The sequence below is a fragment of the Zootermopsis nevadensis genome, unplaced genomic scaffold (assembly GCF_977971745.1).
Source record: "Zootermopsis nevadensis isolate Lab colony 2312 unplaced genomic scaffold, Znev_1.0 Znev_ptg000022l, whole genome shotgun sequence".
NCBI classification, from domain to species: Eukaryota; Metazoa; Arthropoda; class Insecta; order Blattodea; family Termopsidae; genus Zootermopsis; species Zootermopsis nevadensis.
In genome coordinates, this window is record NW_028259154.1 from 9,391,320 (window position 1) to 9,417,336 (window position 26,017).

The window sequence follows — 26,017 nt, forward strand, 5'->3', positions numbered from 1 at the left end:
TTAAATTGGCTCGTCTCTCGTACTACTAGGCCGCCTTTGCTCCGGCTGTACACACTTACGTATTTTCTTGGCCATCCGCTTTGTGTTCCCAAACCATACCAATTGTTTTCTTTTTTAATTTTGTCAGGTATGTTCTGCTCCATGCCCTTAATTTCTTTTCTCTCTTCATTTCTAAATCTCACGTCTAGATTTATAACTCATTTCAGTTACTAAGATTTCTGCACCATGAATCATTGCTCTTTGAACTATGCTTTTACATAAATTCTTTGTTTCATTTTTTATGCCCTTTTCCCTAAGGAGCGAGTTTCTCATTCCAATAGGTTTCCTGTATTTAATATTTCTTTCCTGTTTCTTGTCACTAATATTTTATGATTATTAAAAGTCGCCACTAGATATAAGCATTTTTCAACACCTTATATCATTCCATTGTCCAAAGGCAAGTTGTTACATTGACTTATTCGTATAAGATATTCGCACTTGTTCATATTTAGCCCTGTTCTTTCGTATTTTTCCTTAATTTTTTGACTCGTATAGCCCAAATCATAATCATCTGCGATCACAGCTTGATCATCCGCTGCATTTCTGTGTCTACCCTTGTAGTGCCCTCTAAATATGTTTTAAATAGAGTGGGTGAAAAAGAGTAGCCTTGCCTAAGGCCTTTCGTTGTGTAAAATGGCCTTGTAAGTGTTATAAGAATTTTATTTTTGTGGAGTTATCTTTATAGTAACGTATATTAGAGTGACTCTTATGTCCATTTGTTGCATTTATTTCCATAGCTGTATTATCGGGACGCAATCGTACACTTTTTTCAGATCGATAATTGCTATATGTGTTTTTCTCTGCACATGTTTCTCGAGAGCTATTTTTTGGTTATTGATAATGGATTGGCCCGCTCCGAGTTCTGCTTGTCCGTGTGATTGTTTGTTTTTAATATTTCTCTGAATTTGTGAGTATATTCAGGCTGCTGTAGGTATAACTGCTATCCCCCAGAAGTCTTCCGGGTCCTTTTTTGTGGATGGGGTTGTGTGTGTGAGATCCTCCGTTCTGTCGGGATATCTTCACCTTTAAGACATGTTTCATACAGATTTTTTTTAATATTTCTATACGTGGTCCTTACCTTCTTAATACTGGATGGGTTCTACCAGGTCCTGGTGATTAATTTAGTTGATTTAATGGCTTCTTCAATGTGGTCCATCTTCAACTCTATCCTATCCTTATTGGCTAGCTCTTGTTCTTGCATGAAATGTGAGGGGGGTTAGCCCTATGCCCAACCCCCAAACTGGAGGACTACCCCTTATCGGCTGTCCGCGACTGCTTATTCAATATATACATAGCTAACCTCCACAACTTGAGGCAGTTCCTCTGTTCACATCCTGAGGATGCACTGTGCCTTGTTGATGGACCCACCTAAATATGGGATATTTGAATAAGAAAGTCTTTTCAAATATATTCTTACTAAGGTAGGCCTTAAAATTTACTCATTCTTTCCCCATCTCTTGTTCATATAATATAGATTTGCCATCATGAAACTAGGGATTCTGAATTATATCTATTCCAGTTGCAGTAGCCACATTTTCTAGGGTGCATACAGTCTTGTGCTGCTTGAACACATTGTGAAATTGAATCCCACTCATTTGGACATAAAATTCAATAAAAACGTATAGACAGTAATACTATTTACAGTTTTATTCACATATAATCTTAAATTTCTTTATTACAATTGTTTCCTTGCCATGGACTTCATGAACAGATAGACCTGTTATCATTTGTCTGAAAATTTTCTTGAGTTCATTTTCACTACACACGCTTTATTCGTGGTACGTCTTTATTGTAATTTGAATGAGTTAAACCACCAAACACACCATCATACTTGTGTACATCATCAGGCTCAGTCTCATTCTTTTTAAGAAATGATGGTATCCAGTCCTCTGGTAACTCTATTCTGACGGTACGTGATGGATGTTTTAGTTTATCATTTCCATTTATGCAGTTGCATCTCTTGGTTTCTGTGTTGTCCTATGAACAGAATAAAAATAAAGATGATATTCAGTGTTGAATATTGAAAAATTACCAGAAATATAGGCCTAAGTGAAGCAGTTTTAAATAAAATGTTTTTAAATTCACCATGGACTGCAGATATCAATAAAATGTGCAAAATGTATACACTATAAAAACCATGTAAGAATGGTTTATGGTAACTCCATGGAGCAGAATCCTTCAAAAGCTAACAGTTGTGTAACTAGTCATATTCCTTGCCTTTTATAGAACCTGAAGGTTTGTTGCTGTGTTTACAAGAGCCTGCCATTTGACCTTGTCTCAACCCATTTCAGTTTAGTCTACAATCTCACATCCTGTTCTTTAAGAACCATATTAATATTATCCTCCCATCTAGGTCTCGTGTGGTTAATTTCCTTCAGGTTTTCAGATTAATGTTTTTTGTGTGTGTTTTTTCTTTTACCTTCCCCTACTGTTTGACTTCATGCCCCATGGAGCTCATAGTCTGTCATTTGCTAACCCCAATTTAATTTGGTAAGAGTACAAATTACAGAGCTCCTCATTTTGTAGTTTTCTCCAATTTCCTGTTCTCTCCTAGTTCCAAATATTTTCCACTACACCCTGTTTTGTAATATTCTCAATCTATGTCCCCCTCCCCTTTATGTAGGAGACCAAGTTTCACTCCTGTACAAGACAGTAGGTAAAATTATAGTTTTGTGTCATTTATCTTTATTTGCATTTTTAGGTAATATACTGGAAGTAAAAAGATTCTAAGCTGCATGGTAGCAAATTCATTCTGCTCATTTCTTCATTAATGTAATTTTGATTTGTTATGAACCTTCTCATATATCTGAACTTTGCCACATGCTCAGGAAAAACAACATTATTGGGATAACATAAAAGGCTAGAGAAATATGTGGAAGTAATGGCTAACAAAACAAAAAAACTCATGAGGTGAAGAGGTAGAATAACATCTAGAGATTATGATTTTGAGAGAAGCCTAGAAAATTGTCTGCCTATTGAACACACTGCTGTGATAATGAAAACATATTCATTTTGCATGATTTAGTACAGTTTGTGAGTTTCCTTCATCTCAGTAGGCAGTTTACAGGTTTCTATTTTTGTGTACAGTGTTATTAATTAGAGATGCTACTGAATTGTTTATACTTACTGAAGCTTTGCTTTGCCCTTCACCATAATCATGAGAAGATGATTCTTCATGTAGATGTCCTAAATTTTGTAGATCTTGATTAGTGTGATGCACATCATTATCATATGCTTTGCTGTTAATATCTTTTATAAATTGCTCCATGCCAAGCTCTCTTTTTATGTTATCTTTTAAAGCTTCAGTGTGTGCATCTGTCAGGTTTGTGATTCTTCTTACTTTATCATTTTCACTTTCAGAAGAATGAAAGTTATGGTCATGTTTGTTAATTCTTGTGTCATTTTTGATCACTATTGGGGATGATACTTGATTCAGAATTCCTTTTACCCCATTATCTGGATGATTAATTGCCTTTTTGCCTTCAGTATTATCATTATGTCCCAGAATTTCTTCATGTTCGCTATGAGTAGTATAATTCCTGAGATCATCTGATTGGGGTGTGTCTTCATGAGAAAAAGAGTTCTGTTCATTTTTATCATTATGCACATATATGGTGTCATCAGGTTTGCTTCTTTCAGATATCTGAGTATTTGGAAAATGTTTAATTTTGGGATATTTCTTTTGTGATCTCCACACACTTTCTCTCATCATTCTATCTGCAAGATACTCTTCAAATCCAAGTATTGACTTTAAAGAGGCACGTTGTTGATTAGAAATATATTTGTAGTCGGTAAGTTTATTTACTCTGAAAACAAGAATGTGAAAAGTTACTTCTAATTGTCTACATATGCTATATATTTTTATTTACAGTGAAACCTCGATGCATCGTTTTCGGCGGGGGTGGGAAATAAAAACGATGAATGCGGGAAAACGATAGATGCGGGAAAGCATTAAACATTTAAAAAAAAACAATGTTTCTCTTTCAAAGTTACTTCTTTTTACCAAAAAAGTCTTTAATGGACAACTGGTTTGTTGAAACTTTACGTTTTAGACCAAACAGAGCACTTTCCACGTTCAAAATGTTTTCTTCGTCACGTTCACTAATATTAAGCGCATAAAAGAACGACTTCACTTTCGCCAATGCAGCGTGCGCTTCGGCAAAACTCGGCAAAGCTTCGGGCTCGCATTAGTCGTCTTCCTCTTCCTCACCGCTCCAACCCCCTTTGCGGACAATAACAGGAAGAATGGAAATACTATTACTGCCGAACTCAACGAAACGTAGCTGTAGAAGACCCTGAACCGCTGGAAACGAGATGAACCAGAAGAATGAAAAGTGCCGCCAGCCTTTCCTTTGTACTTATAATAAAAGCATTTGTGAAGAAATTCACACTGCACATGCCATCTGGCATCGCTGGAACGAAATATGTGTGCACCCTAATTAAAATCGTAAAATTTCTGACAATGAGCACCGCCATTCACTCCAACTATCACCCCTGCACCGCTGACCCTCATTCCAAAAGAATGTGCTGGTTGGGCGACATAACAGGTTACCGCTACTGTGTATTCCAAAAACATTATGCGTCTTTCGGTATTAATTTATCTCTAAACCCAGCATTTTAAATTCTCAGAAACGATCATTGCGGGAAAATTGTGGGCCGGGACTAAGATTTTTGAACGATCGATGCGATAAAACGATAGTTCGAGGAACGATAGAAGCGGGAAAATGTAACATTATTTTATATGGGATGTATTCGGGACCGAACAAAACGGACGATGCATCCGGGAAAACGATAGTTCCGGGAACGATGGATAGAGGTTTCACTGTATAGCCTTGGATTGTACATTATGTTAATGCAAAACATTGATCAATCCAAAAAAAATTTCTTTGGCTCCAAATGTTTTCTCATACCACATCCAGTGAGTGTAGGTATATATTTCAAATTTTTAAAATGCATTATTTCCATTTTGCACCTCCATTGGTACTTTGAAGCTGAAGCTTGTTTAAATAATGTTTAAGAATTCAGTCTACCAAAAAGAAAACACTATTTTATTTTTACAAAAATCAACTGGTTAATGCTGCTTATACACAGTCATACAAGACTCAAATAAAAAAATGCACATTTAAAGTAGGTGGCACATGTAGTTTCCACTGGGTTTTAAAGAATTAATTCAGTGGTTATACAAACTGATTATGTGAACGTAATAAACACAGATATAAGGAAAAGTAATATATCTATTAATATTTTATTAGATGTATAACACCAATGAGATCTGTGCTTCTTTTTAAACAAAAATGAAATCAAAAATACATTTGAGCCTGTAGTGAAGAAAATGTTATAATTACAATAACACCTCTGCAGAAACTTAATATAAATCAAGTATGATATTTAGATGACTGTTCTGAACCAAAATATAGTGTAAGCATATTATTGTGGTCAGGCTGAAATGAATTGTATTTAAGGCATACATTCTTAGGTATTTAATACTTTGTTCTAAGAATAAAATACAACAGTATCACAGACTTTATGAATTGTCTCTGTTCTTACCACATGGTTTTAATTTAATTACTTACAAATTATTTATAATTGGTTCCTTGGTCCATTCCATAAACATTCCATTTATAATATTTGTATGGTGGTTGTGTGTGAAACAACTGAATATGAAATATTTTAATATTTAACAAGACTTTGATGTTTTTATTTCAAATTACTATACTTACTCATTTTCTTCTGGATTGTGTTGGACATTAAGGGGTCGTGATTCAACATACTGTTGCATACATGCAAAAGATCCAAGAAACATTAATATAAAAACTTTCTTCATGGTGACCAAGTTCAATAATTATCACGTATTCAAAATTCTTTTGTACTTTTATGTCACTGTAAAAGTTCTTGTTGGTAAAGAATGATTCTACATCAAACTGAGATCAGTCAGAACAATAAACAAGCTCACACACAACTATGGAAATGAAATAATTACTTTGTTTATGCTGCATTGTTGAAATAATTACTTTGTGCTGCATTGTTGAAATAATTACTTTGTTTATGCTGCATTGTTGAAATAGTATACTGAAACAAAAGACTGTTCATCCATGGCCTACTATGTACATGTACTACATTAAATCATGTTATGATCTTTAATTAAGCAAGGATAAGTAATGATTTTAATTTTTATATGCTGCTTTGTTTGATTTTCAATAAACATGTTTATGTACACTTACATAATCCCGTCATTTTTGAAGGACATTTCTCTTGTGCAGATATAACATGCAACAGGATGTACTTCAGCAATGAACAATGGCAAAACCAAAAATAAGTAATCCTTTGAAATGATGCAGAATGCAGAGTAGAGTAGAGTAGAGTAGAGTTTATTTACATTTCATAGATCCTTCTTAGGACTCAACCAAAGGATGTAGAACATGTCATTTCATACAATATACATACACTTCAGAACTTTCAACACAAGTACAAGAATGTATTTCACATATCAATGTACATAAATTTCAGATTCTGCAATTCAAGTATGAAAAATAATTTTACAAATTAATATGCATAAACCTCAGAATTTTAAATATAAATACAAAACTTGCTTTACATATACGTAGATTATTGATATAAAGCTTAAACATTTTCAGCAGAGATGAAATCATATACAGAATAGAAGGAGTGAGTAAAGAGGTAATCTTTCAATGCAGGCTTGAATATCTTTATATCATAATTTAGACTTTTAATTGTTGGTGAAAGATTAAATAACTTGATACCTGTATAGTACACTCCTTTCTGATATTTAGTAAAGTTAGCATTTGGCACATAGAGATCATGTTTATGTCTTGTATTTAAATTATGTACATCTGTATTTCTTTTAAATTTAACCATGTTTTCCACCACAAATGATAGCAAGCAGAGTATAAATTCACTTGCAAGTGGAAGTATATTAAATTTACGAAATAATTTTCTACAAGAAACCCTGCTTTTGACACCGGCCATTATTCTAATTATTTTCTTTTGCATGTAAAAAAACTTTATTACTGTCTGTTGAATTTCCCCAAAAGATTAATCCATATGACACTACAGAGTGAAAGTAAGCAAAGTAAACTAGCTTTAAAGTATCTATTGTCATGAGTGGTACGACTGTTCTCATGGCAAAGCATGCAGACCTTAATTTGGGAACAATATGCTCAATGTGTTTCTTCCAATTTAAGGTATTGTCGACTTGTAAGCCAAGGAATTTGTTTGTTTCAACTTCCACAATTAATTTTTCTTCAAAACCTATATTTAACCTAGGATACGTCTTGTGCTTAGTAACAAGTAAAAAGGGTGCTTTGATGAATGAAAAGATGTGTAATTAATGGCAAAGCTATGGAAGGCAATTTGCTTAAAGCATCCTGAAATCTGGGAGGCCAGGTAAGACAATGTCAAAGAGTGCCATAATAATGATGTAACTACACTGCTGCCCTAATATGTTTCAAGCTATTATGTACACCTAATATTTAAAAACTGGTAAAATGCATGGCTTCTAAAGTGAAGGGTTGTCCAATTGCATACATGTTGTGAAGAACTTTGAACTGAAGTTGGTTATGAGCTAAGTAGAGTGGTATATGATTTGAAACTTTCAAGGTAACTTGTCTCAATAAAATATATGGCAATCAGCCGCGTCAAATAGTTACACGAAGAGTTCAACGTTTCGAGAACCATATCTGTCCCTATGATCAGAGTTCTGATGTCATGATTCCCGAAACGTTTGTCTCTTCGTGTAACCATTTAACGCTGTTAATTGCCGAGAATATTTTATTGAGTAAATGGAATGCTGTTACACGTTATCTACAGCACAGATGTATTATGTGACAGCTTTCAACAAGACCTATACAGACAGATACAGAGTAACTTCATGAATCTGCTTACAAAATACATGACAGCGTTCACTGTCATGCTTGAATGCGAATTTGTTTTGAAAGCTAGATTTTTGCAAATATGTTTTTTGTATTGTGCAAGCTATTGAAAAAACTTCCAAAAACAGTGAATAAATAAGTCATAAAAAGACCATTCCGATCCCAAAAATTGAAGTTTATTATTTTAATTTGGCATCCATGAACCATAGACCCTGACAACATGAAAGTGTGCTTCTGCCATAAATAAAATGGCCTCTGCTTCAATGCCCCCCCCCCCCCCAAAGGGAAAATTTAGTATTCTCTGCTGTTTCAGTCTCTTTTCTAATGACTTATTCCAGACTTTATGCTTTCATCTCTACTCTAAAAGACCATTTCATTCACTACAGATTCGCTTTTAGAAATTATATTTGGATACCATGAGACTAAATTTAATATTCTACAAGCAGGTTACCCTCCCACTGGTTTGTTACAGTCAGCTTCTTGGTTTAACGTACGGAAATTTCCATTGGTAATGGAATGCTGACCATACTTCCGTAGTGCCACGTGCTAGGCAGTCATTTCGGCATTGGGTGTGGGACTTTGTTTGAAAATGATGGTAGACTGGGTGTCGGTAAAGAGCGTTAGCTATGTGAAATTATTGATTTGTATTTATAGTTGTTGCACCTCCCTGGAATGTGCCTTTCCTTGTGATGATATTGATCACGCACGGTTGACAGTCATAACGGTTCTGCGGAGTACTGGTATGCTTTTTAGCTCTATAATTTGAAATAATAGGATTTGTCATGTGCATTTGGTTATGTAGGAATGTGTCATGTTTGTAATAATTAAATATTTTGTTTTAAATTCCATATTTTCATGTAAAGAGAACACAGCCTTGTGTGTAGATATCTTACTGAGGGAAACAATTTTATTTCATTTGAATGGTTATTTATCGTCACGTGCTTCTGACATTTGATATTCGTATACGAATGTGAATGTCAGAAGCACGGAAAGTGTAGGCTTATGTAAATTATCCAGTGATGTTCGATTGGCGAAAGATTATAAATATAATTGCAACTGAAAATAAAGTGTTATTTAAGATGGAATTAACAAAATTTGAAAAGCTTTGAATCTCAGTAGGATCTGAAAGAAAGCATCTTATTCATCGGGTCAGATCCGGATTTTGGTTTAAGTATACTATGATGTAAGTTGTTAGGATATAAACAGGATTGAACGAGTTTATGATTCTGGCCTTTAGCAGGTTTTGATAAATGACTATGTACTGGCATCAAATATCATGAAGTGGTTAGCACACCATGTTTAGAAGGTCTCATACAAATCTCAGTCTATATACAGATTGCCCCCAGTTGTTCAGGTAAATGCCAGGGTGGTACCTTAAATTGAGCCATAACCACTTTTTCCCACATCTTTGTAATTCTGTATTCACTTTTTGTTTCAAAATTAGACACTGTATAATCTTAGCAATTGAAGAGCTTTGTTAGCTAATCCAGAAATAAATAATATGTTTGCTGACAAGAAAGAAAATCTGGATTTAGTAACTGGATAATAAGAGTAAAATGTTTTTAAGTCAGAATGTTTTTATTAGGTAGAAATGTTTTAAGGAGCATTGAAACACTGGAATATGAGGCTAAACCTGGCCTTGACAGGTCTGGCATAGAAGAACCAGGAAGTTCAAACAGAGAAAGAGCATAATCATTACTCCCTACTTCATGATTACTTCCTCTTTGAACTTGTGCCATTACTTTGCATTTCTGAAATAACTGCATGCTTCAGTTTGGTCATTTTGGGCTCTTACTTTGAGAGAAGAACATAAAATGTGATAGAAAATATATTGATGAGATGATAGTGGGAAAATGGAAAATGTTACATGGAAAGGGAGTTTGTGATTTATTCAGGTCACCAAGTATTGTTATGATAGTGAAACCAAAAAGGTTACAAAGGATATGGGGGAAATACATGTAGAATTTTGTTGGTGGGGGAACTTCTCAGAAAGTGACCATTTTGAAGCCTGAGAAGGAAGCAGGAGGACATGAAGATGTGTATCAAGGAGTGGATTTTGAAGATGAATAAAACTGGCTCAGGGTTGTGTCCAATGGTGGATTTTAACCAGGGGTATAATCTTAAAAATAAGAGTGCTGGGGCATTCTATTTCTGGCATATTGTTTCATTTTTAAATAAGTAAACATGAATTATAATATAAGGCTGTTCTCATTGTTATTTAATGGTAGCTTTACACTTTTAAATGCGGAATTAAACAATAAACAACCCACAAAGAAAAAAACAAATTACATACATTAGGACATGTTAATACTAGAGCATATAGTTTTAGGATGCTGTCTTGGACCATCCTGATATAGGAACTAGGATGCACCACAAGCAGATCAGGTTAATAGTAAAGTTTGATACCCTTAAAAATGTGCTTCATACATCTTAGACTTCCATACTCTTCTTTTACAGACTGTGTAACATGAGTGAAGCAGAAATCTTGGCCTTGACAGCCAACTTGGGTGCATCTGTATATCAGTCATTGACCATCTTTGATGTGGAGAAGAAAATTGGCAAGGGTCAGTTCAGTGTAGTATATCGTGCTCGTTGCCGAGCGGATGGCGCAGTTGTTGCGCTTAAGAAGGTGCAGATATTTGAAATGATGGATGCCAAAGCACGTCTTGATTGCATGAAAGAAATCAACTTACTGCAGGTAGGTCTTTTCCCGTATTGGAGGAACATGTCCTGTCAGTTGTAATTTATTTATTTAATTATCTCAAGAAGACTGTAATGGTCAAGAGTTAGATGGGCAGGGCATGTGGCACGCATAGATGGGGCAAGAGGTATGCACCGGGTATTGGTTGGGAAACCTTGGGGGAAAAGACCGCTGGGGAACATTGATGCAGATGGAAGGATAATCTCAGGCGGGATCTATGGGAGGTAAGAGATAAAGGAGACTGGATTTTGTTGTCCCAGTACAGGGTGCGGTGGAGGGCATTGGTTAATTCGGTGATGAACCTTGAGGTTCTGTAAGCCATGTAGTTAGTTAGACCGGAATGAAATCGTATAAAACAATAAGTTATATTTTATATTTTGGCTCTTTTAGGGCCAGATGTTTTCCTTAGAAGTTTGTCATCTTCAGATAATTTGCTATGTAGATAATCCTTCAAAGAAACAATATACAAAATACCAGTAATCATTCTTTGTGTGTGTGTGTGTGTTTTTTTTTGAAAGAAATTATATGGCCATGTTTTTTAAGTGTAAAGTAATAAAAGTTTCCTATATTCATATGATAACCCCTTCCCTTATTTTCCTGAACTGACTCTGATTAAAATTTTTACTCTAAATTTATTAACCAATTTTATCTCACAGCAGTTGGAATTTCTTTTATTCCTAGCAAAAAATTTGAGTTTCTCACCAGATGGAACTCGTATTCAGTAATTCATTGACAGATACTACCTCTGGTAGATTTGTTTTATCTTTGTCATAATGCTTGTCTTCATACCTTCATGTTTGCAAGTAATCAGGTATGAGTTATATAGTATTGGCTTATCATCATTATTTTCAAGTTATTGTTTCGATTGTGGAACACAAAAGCAACTCTGACAGTTATAGTGGTGAAGTGGAAGACATTTCTGTTGATGAGTCTTACAGTGACTCTTAAAAGTATAAAACAGACTCAGATTCAGACAGGTTTTCTTTAAAATACAGCAAGCTTGACGGTGGATGGAAGTGAAAATTTCAGGTATATCACATAACACAAAACATTTAACCAGTCTGAAATGGCTTTTGATAATAATGAAGCTGTTTACATGAAGAAAATTCTTTTTTGTTATAAAGTTTGTTGAAAAATGGCTCACCTACATTACTTTATGTTCACACGCCACAAAAATGAATTAAAACAATGTTTTCTTTTGGCTACAAATTTGGAAATTAGTAAGGCAAGTGACTAATGTCATTATGAAGCTTTGTTTTACTTGTTATTGCAGTTTGATAAATTTTCAAATTTTGGATTAGTTTATGTTATGACTTGCTTATTTTACATTTAGAAGTTTTATGCAGACTGATTTCAAGATAACTTTCTGCTTGGTTGTGAACTTTATTGCAGGGTTTCTTTTTGTTGTTCATTTACATTCCAATTAAAGTTTGATGACATTGCATTTTTATCACGTGTCAGAGTTTTGCTGTTGGTGAAGCAGTGTGTTACATAACTAATATGTAATCTTTTAATTGGTCCATTGGATTTCCTATCTGTCTAATGGTAACTACATGCCCCATCTGCTTTAACAATCAACATGCATTTTTTATGTAGTTCATATGATTCTAAGTATAAACAGTGATTATTTCTTGAAACAGCATTAGAAAAATGATCTGTGTGAAATCAGTCAGTTTTTTCAAAAGCATTTGTTTCATAAATCACATTTTCAAACCATTTATAGTGAAGAGCTGAATTTATAAAGCATTTATGATATGGGAGCAATACTTGAGTCATAAGGAGGATTCATAAGAGATTAATGTGTTGTGTTGTGTTCTTGAGGTAAATACAGGAATAATAAAGAAAAATGTATGTCATCAGTAACATAATCTGTAGAACAATGTAAAGGAAATTGGGAAAATGTTGAAAGATTGGTCTGATGGGATCCCTGGTAAAGCATGTCATAAACATGCTACATACTGTTTTTCATTTTTATTTTAAATCTGAGGCTATTCAAAGTTCTGAAATAAATTAGTTCTGTTCATGAAAGACATATGGACATTAAGGATTATTTAATTTCCTGGTATTGTGTACATTTCTTTCTTATGATGTAATTTCTTACATGTTTATTTGTATTATGTTCAAGGATTTACTTGTATTATATGCATTTCTTTCTTGTGTTGTTGATATGTTCATATTTTCTTATTCCTTAGCAACTGAACCACCCAAATATAATAAGATATATCTCATCATTCATTGAAGACAATGAACTGAATATTGTATTGGAGTTAGCAGATGCTGGAGACCTGTCTCGTATGATCAAACACTTCCGCAAGCAGCGGAGACTCATCCCAGAACGGACAATATGGAAGTACTTTGTGCAGCTATGTAGTGCTTTGGAGCATATGCATTCCAAGAGAATAATGCATCGAGGTAAGCTGATACAGACTATTACCACCACCAGCAATGGCTTGTTTACTGGTTTGTTTCTTTACTTGTGAAAGTTATATAATGCTATGAGCCAGATAGCTTTGTCAGTAAAGTGTTAAAATATGAACTAGATAACTGTGGTTTGATCTTCAGTAGGTGCAAAAGGATTTTTCTAGAGGCTCTACATCTAGATTGCCTTTGGGACCCACCCACTCTCCTATCTAGTGGGTTCTAGGGGTCCTTTCCCCATGGGTAAAGTGTGGCTGGGCTGTGATGCTGACCGCTCACCCCCATCTAGTGCTGAGATCAAGAATGAGTAGAAGCTATGTGTCTTTTGCCCCAAGCGCCCTCATGGCATTTAGTGGGGACAGCTTTACTTTATACAACATCATTGAGAAGGAACAGGATGATGAATAAGCAGTTGGTAAAGGTGCAGGACAAATATGTTATGACATATTTAATGAAGTTTCGCTATAGATTTCCTGAAGGGAATAAGGAAAGCGATCACAACTTAGGAGAGCAGGTTTTCCCACCAAGATTTATAGTGGACTACTTATGAATACTAATGGTGTGCAGTAATACTCCAGACATGTGCTCAGTTTGAACATCAAGCATCAGTCATGATGGGGTTTAGTGAATACTGAGGTGGCACCTTCAAAGAGACTATGACCACCTCCTTTCATATCCTAATCTACTCTTCATTCATTATTATTTTCAGTATTGTTTCATATAAAATAACCTCTGCAGTTAACAGCACACCATTAAATAATCCAGAAATCAATTTACTCTTTGACACTTTTGTACGTTTGTCAGAAATCTTACAAATCACTTTGGTAATCATACTGAAGTAAATGTAAAACTGTATTCTTCAACTGTAATTAACCAAGTAAGAATATAAACTGTAAAAGGTCTCAGGATGGCCTTAGGCTGTGTACTTGGGGTCTCTTTCTGAAGTTTGTAAACTACTTCAGCAAACTGAGATCAGGAATCTTTATGTTACAAGGGAAGCACTGAAGTGATATGTTGTTGCAGATATAAAGCCAGCAAATGTGTTCATCACTGCTCAGGGGGTTGTGAAGCTGGGTGATCTTGGACTTGGACGGTTTTTCAGCTCAAAGACAACAGCAGCGCATTCTTTAGTTGGTACGCCTTACTATATGAGTCCAGAGCGAATACATGAGCATGGTTACAACTTTAAAAGTGACATATGGTCACTTGGCTGCCTGCTTTATGAGGTAGGCACAAGTTGCACTTTATGAAGTTAAATATGTTGTTCATTTCTGCCACTTCTCCTCTCCATGGATTAGACTGTTCTGACATCTTAGCCTTATTTTGAGTGGTCATTCTCTTCATCATCTATTGACATTTGTCTCAGCATGGGTCAACCTGTCCTGTCATAAAGCCTTCTCTTTTAATTTCTGCCCTTCCATAAGTACTTCTTTTGTATCTTCATCCTGTCTTTCCTCACTTGTGATTAAATCATCTGAAATGATTAACCATTCCAATTCAGAGCAAAAGTTTACAGTGTTTTGGAGGCAGTCTCTGAAATGACAATCTTTACTATGAATTGACACAGCTGATTCCCCAAGAAAATGTAATCACATTTGTTAACATCTTTGATACTGCTTTGCTTTCTGGTGAAGAGACATGAATGTATACTTACATTTTCTTTGCATTTACTTGCTGTTCTTATCCCCCCACATATGCATTGATATTGATGTGTTTTATTGATCATAGTTTATGAGTATTTCATTTTATTTGTGACAGATGGCTGCTCTACAGTCGCCATTCTATGGGGAGAAGATGAATCTGTACACTCTCTGCATGAAGATAGAGCAATGTGACTATCCGCCTCTCCCAGCTGATATCTACTCACAAGAGGTAGGTGGTTCTCTAATGGATCTCATGGTAACATATGTTTCTATTTTGTAACTAAAATCTTTCTGTGTTAACTACCATATTTTCTGGTGTATAAAACATTCCCTTGCATAAGACGCACCCCTAGAATCAAATCAGACAAATTAATATATATATAACCTTTTAAAAACAGATTATTCACTGTTACAATCATCAACATTCTGAAATGATGTTGATTGTTGAATGTTGCTTCTCAAGTGGGTAGGGAGTTAGAGAAACAAACATGAACTGAAATTAACTGACTAGCCAATTCAGAGTTCACTTGCACTGGCAGTGATTGCAGGCCTTCCGTGCGGTTTTGCTTGCTCACCCAAAATGAACTTTCCCATTATCTTTTATATTTATAGATCATAGGCTGCATTTTACTGTAGGATGCAAAGCTTTATGAGCAACTAACTATATCTGGTATTGAATGCTATAAACATGTACTTCATTTTAAGTAATAGTTTTTATTTTAGTTTATTATGTTCATTGGGAACAGAAGCTGCCACCAGTTCTCCACAAAGGTAAAGGAAAACCATGCAGATATAAAGGGGAATGGAGGCAACAATAAGTATTATTTCTTTGCAGCATGCTACTGTCAATATTTGTCTTTATATTATTTTCATATCTGTAGTTTAAGAATGTTTTTGTAAATAAAATTTTATTTTATAAAAGTTTATTAATAAAATCAGAAGAGACGTGGGTTAGAAACATTGGCCGCTGAATTTTGGTTTTGAAGCATTTCTTTCATGCTCGTGATGTTCTGTTATATGCCGTAAATCTACGACATGGGACCGCTGGCTTTACTTCTTGTCTCATCTGATTTACTACTAGATTGCTCTAGCAGACAAATCAGGATTGAGTAGAAATTATATGGAGGCAGCAGGCTTGCCACCTGCTTCTCAGAAAGGCAAAAAATCCTATGTGACTAGGATGTGGGAAAAGGCCAAAGGGCTGTAAACCACTCACTATATATTTTATATATATATTTAATAAAATTAGGTTCTGCTATTTTTTTAATTTAAAGTTGCTGTATCGTTTAAGATACAAAAATCCTTCTGTTCACTTTGTTTAAATCAGTGTTATAAGTTGGCAGTGAAAGTTACAGTACTTACCTGTGGTCACAGTTGAGTACTTTTAAGGCTTTAGATTTGTGACTAAATTTTCGGTTTGTCACAATTTCTGAAGCCCTTGTAATTTGACATTTATTTACCTTCTGTCAGTCACAGAGACAAACATGTAACTGTCTGTGACTAATAAAGATTGGATAGCAGATTCAGTATAGTGACTGCCTAGGGAACTAGCATTTAACGTTGGCAGACAGACTTTTCTCTTTGTCACCATGTCCATGCTGGCTCTGAAGCCCACCTAGCTTCCTATGCTGTAGATGCTAGAGATCTTCCCTCAGGTATCACATAATTCAGGACACTGCTGGTTGATATGATTTCTGACTTTTCTCTACAGTTACGAGACCTGGTGGGTGCTTGTATAAATGCTGAGCCAGCTAGGCGACCTGACATCAGCTACGTGTATGGAGTTGCACGTGAGATGCATGCCCGCAATCAGGTAACTGGTAGTGCTGTATCGATGGCACATGAGCACCAGAAGGCCATGTTCAGACACCATGATTGACTGACTCAGAATGAAGGTAAGTTGTCAGTTTTCTAATCATTTTTTAAACTATTCATTCTCTCTTTCCCAGATGTTTATCAGTTACAGTAATTATCATTATGGTAACAGTTTACTTTTTATAAATTTTCCTTGGTACAAATAACACAAGCAAAGAGATCACTTGTAATTTCCGTAAACAAAAGAATCGTTAAAGCAACAACAAAAGGTTCCGAATTGAATGATAATAAACATGAATTTAACATTTATAATTGTATTGTGAATATTATTTTGGCTTTGCTATTTTTGGGTGAACCTAACTGATCAACTGCTTATCTTGTATTTTGTCATTATCTGTCTTCCAGTGTAATGTGAATTGAGACAGCAGATAACCTCAAGTTTTGAACTGTACAACACTGAAGTTGCTCAAGGAAGCATTATTTAAACAGTTTCCTACTTCAGAATAATTTGAATGCACGTGTAAATTTGAATGCAGCACGTGTGAAATGAATTGAAAGTCAGTCATTCCATATCATGCATCTACTACGAATATGAAGAGAAGGTGAGTTATAAATGGGTAATATGTGCCTTGCTAGAAGTGATACTAGAGTTGTTTATTCATTTAGTTTATTAAAGGATTTTATCAGTTCAATAAATGTTTAAATATACAGTCACAATTTTGTAAGTCATGTTAATAATGGAGCCAGTTATCCTTGCATCATAATCTCCAATGCATCCGTCAGTTCCTAAATCCACATATTATTCAGCACTATTCAGGCTTCTGCATTATCTTTGATAGCTAAGTGGTAGAATGGTGTGAAGAGAAAAGCGAAGATTATTTTATTAAGGTTTAACATGTCTGCTGTGATTAGTGTTCTATTATGTGTGAAGTCCCTCTTCTCTGTTACACTTCTTTTTTGAAACACATGTTACTCACATTTAATGAAATTCAGATGCACAAAATTGGTACCGATGGAAAGAGAAACTCTCCAAGTGTATGTTTGTATACTTCGCGGCTGCGTAGTAACACTGTTTGCCGCCTGGGGCGATATGAGAGAAAATGGCTGCCATCAAATACAGGGGAGCCTTTTGTGTCCTGGATTTCCATGTTCACCGGTCTGTTATTAGTGTGCAGCGGCATTTCTGAACCAAGTTTACAGCAGATCCACCCAGTGGGCATACAATTCGGAAGTGGTATTCTGAATTTAAGAAAAGGAGCTGTAGCCATTGCAGCAATCGATCATGATATGCTTCAACATGTCTGGGAGGAACTCAACTACAGGCTGGATGTGTGCCAAGTTACCAAGGGGGCTCACATTGAACTCCTGTGATGTACTGAAATAAAACTTGGAGAGTTTCTCTTTCCATCGGTACCAATTTTGTGCATCTGAATTTCATTAAACGTGAGTAGCATGTCTTTCAAATCGGGAACATCATTTAGACTAGCCCTGTATATATTTAATGTTCACATTTCTGACACCTCTGTGGAAAATTAGAAGAGAAATGTTATTAATGTCTGAGAGCACCATACTATCATTGCTTGGAATTTACTTGTACATGTAGGATGGGAGGGTGTGGAGGAAGAGACCAAGCTTGGGACAGCAGAATGGGGTTTGTTCCCAAAAGCTTTAAAGGTTGCTATTCAGGTTCAGCCCAAAAAGGAAGAGCACATTAACTTTTGTTGTTTCTTCTGGTTAGTGATATGGTGCCCATATTAGTCATCTTCCTCAAATGTAAGAATGATCTTGATTTCAATGTTCATTCTAAGTTTCAGATTATGAATGGGATGTAAACTGGGTTTTGATTAGTGGTGACTCATGCCTTATATTTCTAGTGGGGTATCACCACAACAAAATTAAAAATGTAATCTCCAAATTTTAATATTGTCAAAAGCAAGTATCAGGGGATCCTTCATCAATGAATCCAATCTTCTACTAAGATTTCTAATTTTTTTAACAAAATTGTTAGAATGACTTTTTCCTTTAAAATTCTCATAAAATATCAATAGAATTGAGAAGCTGATACTATTTCCAACAACTTTAGTTTTGGTCTTATTGCATCTCTTCACTCTTTAGATATTAAGAGGTATAAGTCTGCGACTGTAATCTGGTGACTTGCGGGGTGAGGAAGTGGGGTGAAGAAGGAAAGAGGAAAGATAGAGTCTGCCTTTAATGCTTCAGACTTCTTGCATTCTTTGCAAGTCTCAAGATTACAGTCGCATACTGTAAATATTTTTGTTGTCTTTGTGTCATCCATTATACCACCACCACCCAAATGTTTTCATGTGTAAGCTATGTTGAATTACCACAAGTTTTTAATGATAAGAAAATATTCATAGTTTGGTTAAAGTTTGATTTAACAAGCAGACAGAGAGTTAACAAGTGAGATTTCAGGTCCTCATGGAGACAAGTATGAAGTTGGCTGTCGTCGGATATGTCATGTGAACAAAAACTTTTTATAATTTAGAAGTTTCCACTATTTCACTTACATGTACAATACGTGTTTGAAACACTGCGAGTGTTAATTTAAGGTGTAAAATATATGCATAAATAAGAAACATTTATCTGGATCAGTTATTTCAAATAGCCAGCTGTAGATACTAAAACAAATGAAACGTGTACATATATAAAAACAATAACTAACTAACTAGATGGCTTACCGAACCTGAAGGTTCATCACTGAATTAACCAAAGCCTCCATCGGACCCTGTTCTGGGCCAACAAAATCCAGTCTCCTTCATCTCCTATCTCCCATAGATCCCGCCTGACATTATCCTCCCATCTACGTCTAGGTCTCCCCAGCGGTCTCTTCCCCTCAAGCTTCCCAACCAATACCCGGAGTTATTCACAGGAGTAAAACTTGCACTTAGCTAAGTGCAAGTTTTACTCCTGTGAATAACAGCATCTAGTGCAGTATCACTTCAAAAAATTTTGTCAAATACCTTTTCATTTTTAATTCGGAATCCAGTTTGAACCATTTGATTAAATGTATTAATTTCCCCAATGCCACTGATGATGACCTCTTGAGGTCGAAACGCATATGGCAACAGTGTCTTATTATAGTGTTAATAGTTGTTGGTTTGCTTACTCTATATTCTATCTGATAGGTTATTTTTATATTTATATTTTTTTTTTTTTGAAAGTCTGTGTCATAAACCAATTCAGAAAATTTAGATTTTGGTTAGTAAAGGTAAAATTGTCCATTTGTAAGCCCTGTATGATGATGATATGCAGAGGTGAGGTAAAGGTCCACACATTCCAGACCTTGTTATTGGATGAAGTTTCCATTACAGTTCAATCCAGAAAGGTTGAAGTCTTGTTAGAAAAGGTAAATTTGTTCTTGTTACCAAACGGAATATCATGAAGTCACATTTGGTGTTGTATTTTAAACCTCATCATAGTGATTAAATGAAAAGGGATAAATAATATGTAGAATTTATGTATGACAAGCACCTGTGACTTCCAGAGGTCAAGAATACTGTTTTGATTAGGTATCATGTACAATCATTATCCACTGACTTGTGATTGTCCTGTTTATTTCTGTGTGGATTTGTTTAAAAACATTTTAACTACATGTCTCACTTTCTTCTATAAAACTGTAATGATCAAAGAATTAACTTTACTTACTCAGCAGTAAGCTTATACTCTATTTTTTGTAACAGTATAAAACTCATCATGCAATCTGTTAATGGATTTTGTTGTTATAAGAAAGAATCTTATCTCGCATATGTACATATTCAACACTGATTTTCTGTCTGCATATAGTGACTTGACATGCGTAAGCTAATGGCTTAAAGTATTTGGATCACCTTGCAGAATTCACCCAGTAGTTAACTGGAAGTAGTTCTTCAAATCACTGTAACATTGTGTTCAGTTTTGTACTTTTTTATGTATGTAAGTTGTCAGTGACAGATCTTATGGTCCAAACAAAGGTGTGTTGTTGATTTAGTTTACCAGAAGTAATTTATTGTAGTTCTTTAAAGCATAGAGCATTTCATAATTTGTCATGATCCTACCATTTGCTATGGCCTTTGTAACCCTACAGCAAAACCTGGATAAATGTTTCTTGTTTTAGACACCTCATTCTAGTTGCAGGAAATTTACATTCATCAAATTGTGTGTCCTTTGCATTTGCAGACTGTGTAGTAGCTTTGCAAATGTACTGTGATTTACATTGTAGACATTTTACTTGTACATGCAGTGAATAGCTTGGCACAGAGTAACATCTGGTTGAAATCCTCATTATGGTCTCGCTGTCCTGACTGAATTATATTATTATTGTCAATTCTTCCTACTACATGCCATCTGATTTGTCAGTCACAACCTTTTTACTGTATTACATTTGACACTGCATAACTTCAACAGCAAATACACAGTCATAAAGTAATTATCATATTTTCAATACATCTCAAAGTTTTCCGATTACTGTTGTATAGATGGGATAATATTAAAACGGATCTTAGAGAAATAGTGTGGGGGGTTTGAACTCAGGAGAGGGACTTACAACATGCTGTTGTGAACCTGTAGGTTCAATGAAATGCAGGGAATTTTTTGACCAGCTGAGTGTACTTACAGCTTAAGAAGGACTGCTCCATGGAGATAGTTTAGTTAGAAATTTTACTTGAACTTGAATTCACATATGTTTGATGTAGAGGAGAGAGTTTACCCAGTATTAAAACCAAGGTTTGCAGACAGCCATCTATGCAAAAATAATTTTCTTCTAAGGTGTGCACATATATATTGAATTCGGCCCAGCACTGCAGGAATATTAACAAGCATTCACTTGCTTTGAATTTCAGGTCTAACACTGCATGAACTCTTTTACCACATGCATTATATTTCATGCAGACTTAGCAATTCCTAAATATTACCGTACTTACGCATGTATAACTTATTTGTTTTATAATTTATTTCCTGAAATTAGGGTCAAGAAGCATTTGGGGGAGAAAGCAAGTAGGCGATGTTTTTCTCATCATAGAATGTACTATATGTGTCCACTGTTTCAAAATATGTGTGCATACAGTTCGCGAATTTCTCATCCCCGTAATACAAACTGTGATGAGAACAATCAGGGGTGTTTTCTATGTTATGTAACGGTGTTATGTTAAAGACCAAGTGTGCTGAACACATTGTCAATGCCACACGATGTTTTAAGCCCAAAGTGGTTAACCAACCCAGCGTATTGAAAATATAAACCCACTAACCTGATTAATTAAAAGTAAATGCGCAGAATATGAATTTCTATCCAGTTTTCTTTTAAGGACCGTGAAGAACTATGAAACCAAGTAAATTATTTTATGTTATTGCTTTACTATCGGTTTATATTTCCATTACGTTATGTTTACACTCGTTAACAGAGAGCGACAAATCGCGGCTGGTGCCAATGCTCTGTACACGCAGCTACTATTATACTGATTGGTCAGTTGGATCAGATCGCCATTTTTTAGAGTGGGGAAAGGTGTTTGGAAGAATTTGGGGTAATCTGTCTTGCACACAGCTGATAATTAACATTTTCATGCATACAAATACATGTTACTCATATTTTATTGATTGTACTCGCCGGGAAAGTCTCAAATCTTAAATTATTGCGTTTTTTTCTCTTATTTGTTTTATCCATAAATGGAAGCGAAGTAACAACTGGCCCAATAGCTTTATTTGTAGGAAAATGTAAAGTTTGTGATGCACTTGTATTGTACTTTATTTAAATTCATGTTTAGGAAAGTTTTGCAAAGCAGTGTGTCAGCTCTGGGGCCCACCCACTCTACTATCCAATGGGCACAGGGGTCCTTTCCCAGGGTAAAGCGCAGCCAGGGCATGATCCTGACCACTCACCCCATCTCATGCAGAGGTCAAGAATGAGTAGGAGCTATACCCTCCAGCGCTTACATGGCTTATAGTTGGACAGCTTTACTTTTATTTGTGTTACTGTATAATTCATACTTCATTATGTGTCAGCAACGTTTTAAGATGTGAAATATATATTCAGACAAATGAGATGAAATGACAGACATTCAGTCAAACATAGAATGTGGGGTGAATATGTATTATTTATGTACAATGATAATTCATCAATTTTGTTTGAAAGTCCTCCAATGTTCTTATGATACACCACTAAATTTTTATTTTGATTGATCTAAATTTGGAACTGGCTTATCTACAGTGACTTGGATATCTTTCAGGTATTTAGTGATAAATTTGGGCTTTAACCTAATAAAGGCCTAGATCTTACACCAGTGATTACAGGAATCTTACCAGTATTTGATTTGCACCTAATCTCACTGGCAGTGAGTTGCATAAACTTCTCTTTACTCCTTGAATTAAGGTGCAATCCATGTCTGGTGTGGTCTTACCTATTCAGAGATGATACATCAATTAATCCAATGTGTGATCTGTCCGCATACCAAAGCACAGACTCGAGTCTCACATTTGCACTCTTCATCCACTTGCTCATATGAGGCCTGTCATGACACTCGAGAAGGCCAACAAAACCAACATTAGTGTGTAAGCTGTTCCTAGCAATGTTGTCCATATCATTTTCAATCTTGTAATTTAGGTCCCTGTCAAGGCTATTTCCTGGTCCTCCCACTATAATTACATGATCATCCTTAGTGAAATCTTTGCTTCGTGTTTCTAGTTCCCCAGCAACATTGCCAAGTGTAACATTGGGTTTGAATATATTTGTAACCATATATTCATCTCTTAGGACTGAGTGAAGACGTTCACGTAGTCACAATGACTACTGCCTAGGAGCAGGACCTTCTTACATTTCTTATTATTAACAATAGGTTTGCATTGTCAATTGAAATAGTTATTTAATTGTGTATAATGTGAATAATTAAATGCTTCCTGGGGCTGTATGGTCGCATGTGGAGCAACTTAACCTATCACATCCCAAATATGTATGTACATATATACAGTAAATGTACACCCTAAATCTTTTGTTTTTCTGAGATTGATGAACCAGTTTCCATTTGTGCATATTAGTTCACTGTTCACCTAGAAGCAAAGTTACAGCTGAAATGTTAAGACCAAATGTAATAACCTACAACCTCACAACCACTAACAGAAAGTCTGTAACGACAGACAGCCTAGGAAATCATGAAATGTCTTGTCTGGACAGTGCATGGATAGACAGGAAACAAATCAGAAGTGGACATAGGTCTGTTTTATGAATCTTCAAGTGTAGGCAGTGCTTATGTAGTGCCAAATAAGATGTGGCAGCCTGATTTTTACATTTTGCATAGAAAGATACATGGTAGTTGCTGTTGCCTATTTTAAATTTGGTAATATACTGGAATTCTTCTGGAAATAGGAACAAAATTTAAGTGATAAAAGCAATCTCCAAACATGGCTTGAATCAAATACCTTCCAAATGTGAGACTGACTTGAAGTAGTAACCAAATGTTCATTGGGGAATAACTAGAGTACTCCAAACAGGAGATTTAGAGCAAGAAAGGAATATGACCACTTCTTTATTCAGATAAATTTTGCTGACACAGAACACTTTGTTTTAGGTCAGTGCATTTTGTGATATAACCAGGAAGCTACAATGTGAATAGGTGTATGATACCAACACTACAGTGGGGCATTACCACCCAGATCCTTCCCCAGCATGCTTCCTTTGTTGGGACCTGGTCTCTGAGAACTGTTCTAGGAGGAACCATGCCTGATCACTCGTGTTTCCATCATCCTGGTTGCAGCATGAGTGCCATGGGTAGCCATAACCAAAAGGTTACGGCTAATGAAGCGACTATCTACCTACTATCTTTGTGAATGGGACCTAATGGCCATGCACATTTGTCCTTGCCCCCAGCCCTCTACCTTTCCCATCCACTCTTTGGGACTGTGTTACCCTGTAACTTTGAAGACCACTTCTGTGCAGGCTTTCGCCCCACATACATCTTAGAAATTCTAGTTCAGCTTTTTCCATCTAAATTTGGTTTGGCTTTGGGGTGTTAGCCCTGTGTAGGTGGTCCACCGGTGGGGACGTCCGCTGTGGTAAGTTATATTCCTTTACGAAGCTGTGGCTCTGTTGTTCTATACAGCGGACATCGCTCTTGTGTTTATTTTTTTATTGTCTGTTTTGTATCCTCTTTGTTATTTCTAATATATACATTTACTGATATTGTGTTCTTTGTGCTGTTTTTTGATTTTGTTGATCCACACCATTTCCACATATTTGAATAGAGCACAGTACGTAGTGTGGTAATATCTCGAAGTCTTGGGTGGTAGTAATGATTCCGTGTGCTGAAATTGCCCTTCAGAATTGACTGAACCAACGGGAGTGACATGCAGTTTCATCTTGCCTAAAATTTAAACACCTAGCTTATAATGTGGCATTGACTCACAGACTAACTAACTAACTAGATGGCTTACCGAACCCGAAGGTTCATCACCGAGTTAACCAAAGCCCTCCACCGGACCCTGTGAGTTTTTAAAAATGAAATAAGAACCAAATCCTTTAACAATATTTACAGAATTCCTAGATTAGTTTACAGTTGTGCTAAAAGACTGACTTTCATACTATTATAAAGACCAAGGATTGATTCCTGGCAAAGGCAGGGAATTTTCTGTTTGTCGTCACATCCAGGCTGATTCTGGACTTCTTTTAGCCTCCTATAGAATGGATCAGTATCTTATGGTCTTTCCCAACTGGCCAGAGCATAAAGCTGATCACTCATCTACCTAGTTCCAAATTTAGGATTGTGTGGTGCTGTACCTCCATCCCCCATACATTGTCATGTGGTGATTAACCTGTTATACGTAGTTCTGGAAGAGGGGTTTAAACCCTAATTAATAGGGCTGCTGGACAGTCTTTAACTTTGGAATTTATGATTTAGCTGTGGTTTAGTGCAATACATGGCCAGTCAGGCAGAACGTAAGCCTTGATGAAGGTTAATTAAGCATGAGGACATCTTTACATTTACTTACATTAACATTACTTTGTGCAGCCACATCTCTGAACTGGACTGTTGAGATCTACAATATATTTTTTTCTCTCTAATATATCATCTCCTAGAAATGATGATATTTACACTTCACAAGATACAACATAGTGTATCTTCTGATAATCTTGAATTTCTGTTAACTTCTGTTTTCCACAATCAGAATGATTATGATTTTAGTAGCATTTATTTTCTCAATTCTTACCTGTGTCCCATTAATTGTATTCCCTTTAACCATCAAGGGATTGTTATCCTTCAATTTATTGTTTCATAAGCATTTGTTACCTTCTGTCTTGCTAGCTTAATGATGTATCTTGTCTTTTACTATTTATCATGCCGCTACCTTTTCTCTCTCTACTGCTTAAAATTATGTCACCTTAACGAACATTTCTCCCTTCTGTTTCCTGTTTGTTTCTTGTGATTGGTGTCTAAATTACCTATTCTTATTCCCATGTCCCAGTCAATTAAATTATTGTTTTTTCTAATTCACTTTACAACTGAAGCACCTTGATGCACATTTTCAAAAAA

The 26,017-nt window shown here is 35.6% G+C and overlaps 2 protein-coding genes across 6 annotated transcripts; one reads left to right on the forward strand and one right to left on the reverse strand.

Moving 5' to 3' along the window:
• Positions 1–1,671: 1,671 nt before the first annotated feature.
• Positions 1,672–6,186, reverse strand: LOC110832687 (uncharacterized). Its single transcript, XM_022069929.2, has 3 exons — positions 5,760–6,186; positions 3,167–3,845; positions 1,672–2,016 (listed from the first exon to the last, which is right to left on the reverse strand). Exons 1-3 carry the CDS (start codon positions 5,861–5,863, stop codon positions 1,798–1,800), a joined length of 1,002 nt encoding a protein of 333 aa, XP_021925621.2. The 5' UTR covers positions 5,864–6,186; the 3' UTR covers positions 1,672–1,797.
• Positions 6,187–8,447: 2,261 nt separating this feature from the next.
• LOC110832686 (serine/threonine-protein kinase Nek7) lies at positions 8,448–24,630 on the forward strand. 5 transcript variants are annotated; one of them, XR_002544010.2, is made up of 8 exons: positions 8,897–9,111; positions 10,386–10,626; positions 12,822–13,041; positions 14,071–14,273; positions 14,806–14,919; positions 16,402–16,585; positions 16,911–17,107; positions 24,059–24,630. XR_002544010.2 is itself a non-coding variant. In XM_022069925.2 (7 exons), the coding sequence occupies exons 2-6, from the start codon at positions 10,396–10,398 to the stop codon at positions 16,567–16,569; spliced, it is 936 nt and encodes a 311-aa protein (XP_021925617.1). In that variant the 5' UTR covers positions 8,448–8,668; positions 10,386–10,395; the 3' UTR covers positions 16,570–16,585; positions 16,911–17,222. The 5 variants fall into 5 exon arrangements, 3 of the variants coding, with proteins under 3 accessions (XP_021925617.1, XP_021925620.1, XP_021925616.1); XR_002544009.2 differs by lacking the exon at positions 24,059–24,630 and adding an exon at positions 22,262–22,781; XM_022069925.2 differs by lacking the exons at positions 8,897–9,111; positions 24,059–24,630 and adding an exon at positions 8,448–8,668 and having other exon boundaries at positions 16,911–17,222.
• The last annotated feature ends 1,387 nt before the right edge of the window (positions 24,631–26,017 follow it).

Excerpts from the sequence above, each read along its gene's own strand:
- LOC110832687 (XM_022069929.2), bottom strand. The coding sequence starts at position 5,863 with ATGAAGAAAGTTTTTATATTAATGTTTCTTGGATCTTTTGCATGTATG. Across the intron at positions 3,846-5,759 it reads CACAATCCAGAAGAAAATGA|AGTAAATAAACTTACCGACT; the intron begins GTAAGTATAGTA and ends TCTTGTTTTCAG. Across the intron at positions 2,017-3,166 it reads AAGGGCAAAGCAAAGCTTCA|GACAACACAGAAACCAAGAG; the intron begins GTAAGTATAAAC and ends TTCTGTTCATAG.
- LOC110832686 (XM_022069924.2), top strand. Across the intron at positions 10,627-12,821 it reads AAGAAATCAACTTACTGCAG|CAACTGAACCACCCAAATAT; the intron begins GTAGGTCTTTTC and ends CTTATTCCTTAG. Across the intron at positions 13,042-14,070 it reads CAAGAGAATAATGCATCGAG|ATATAAAGCCAGCAAATGTG; the intron begins GTAAGCTGATAC and ends ATGTTGTTGCAG.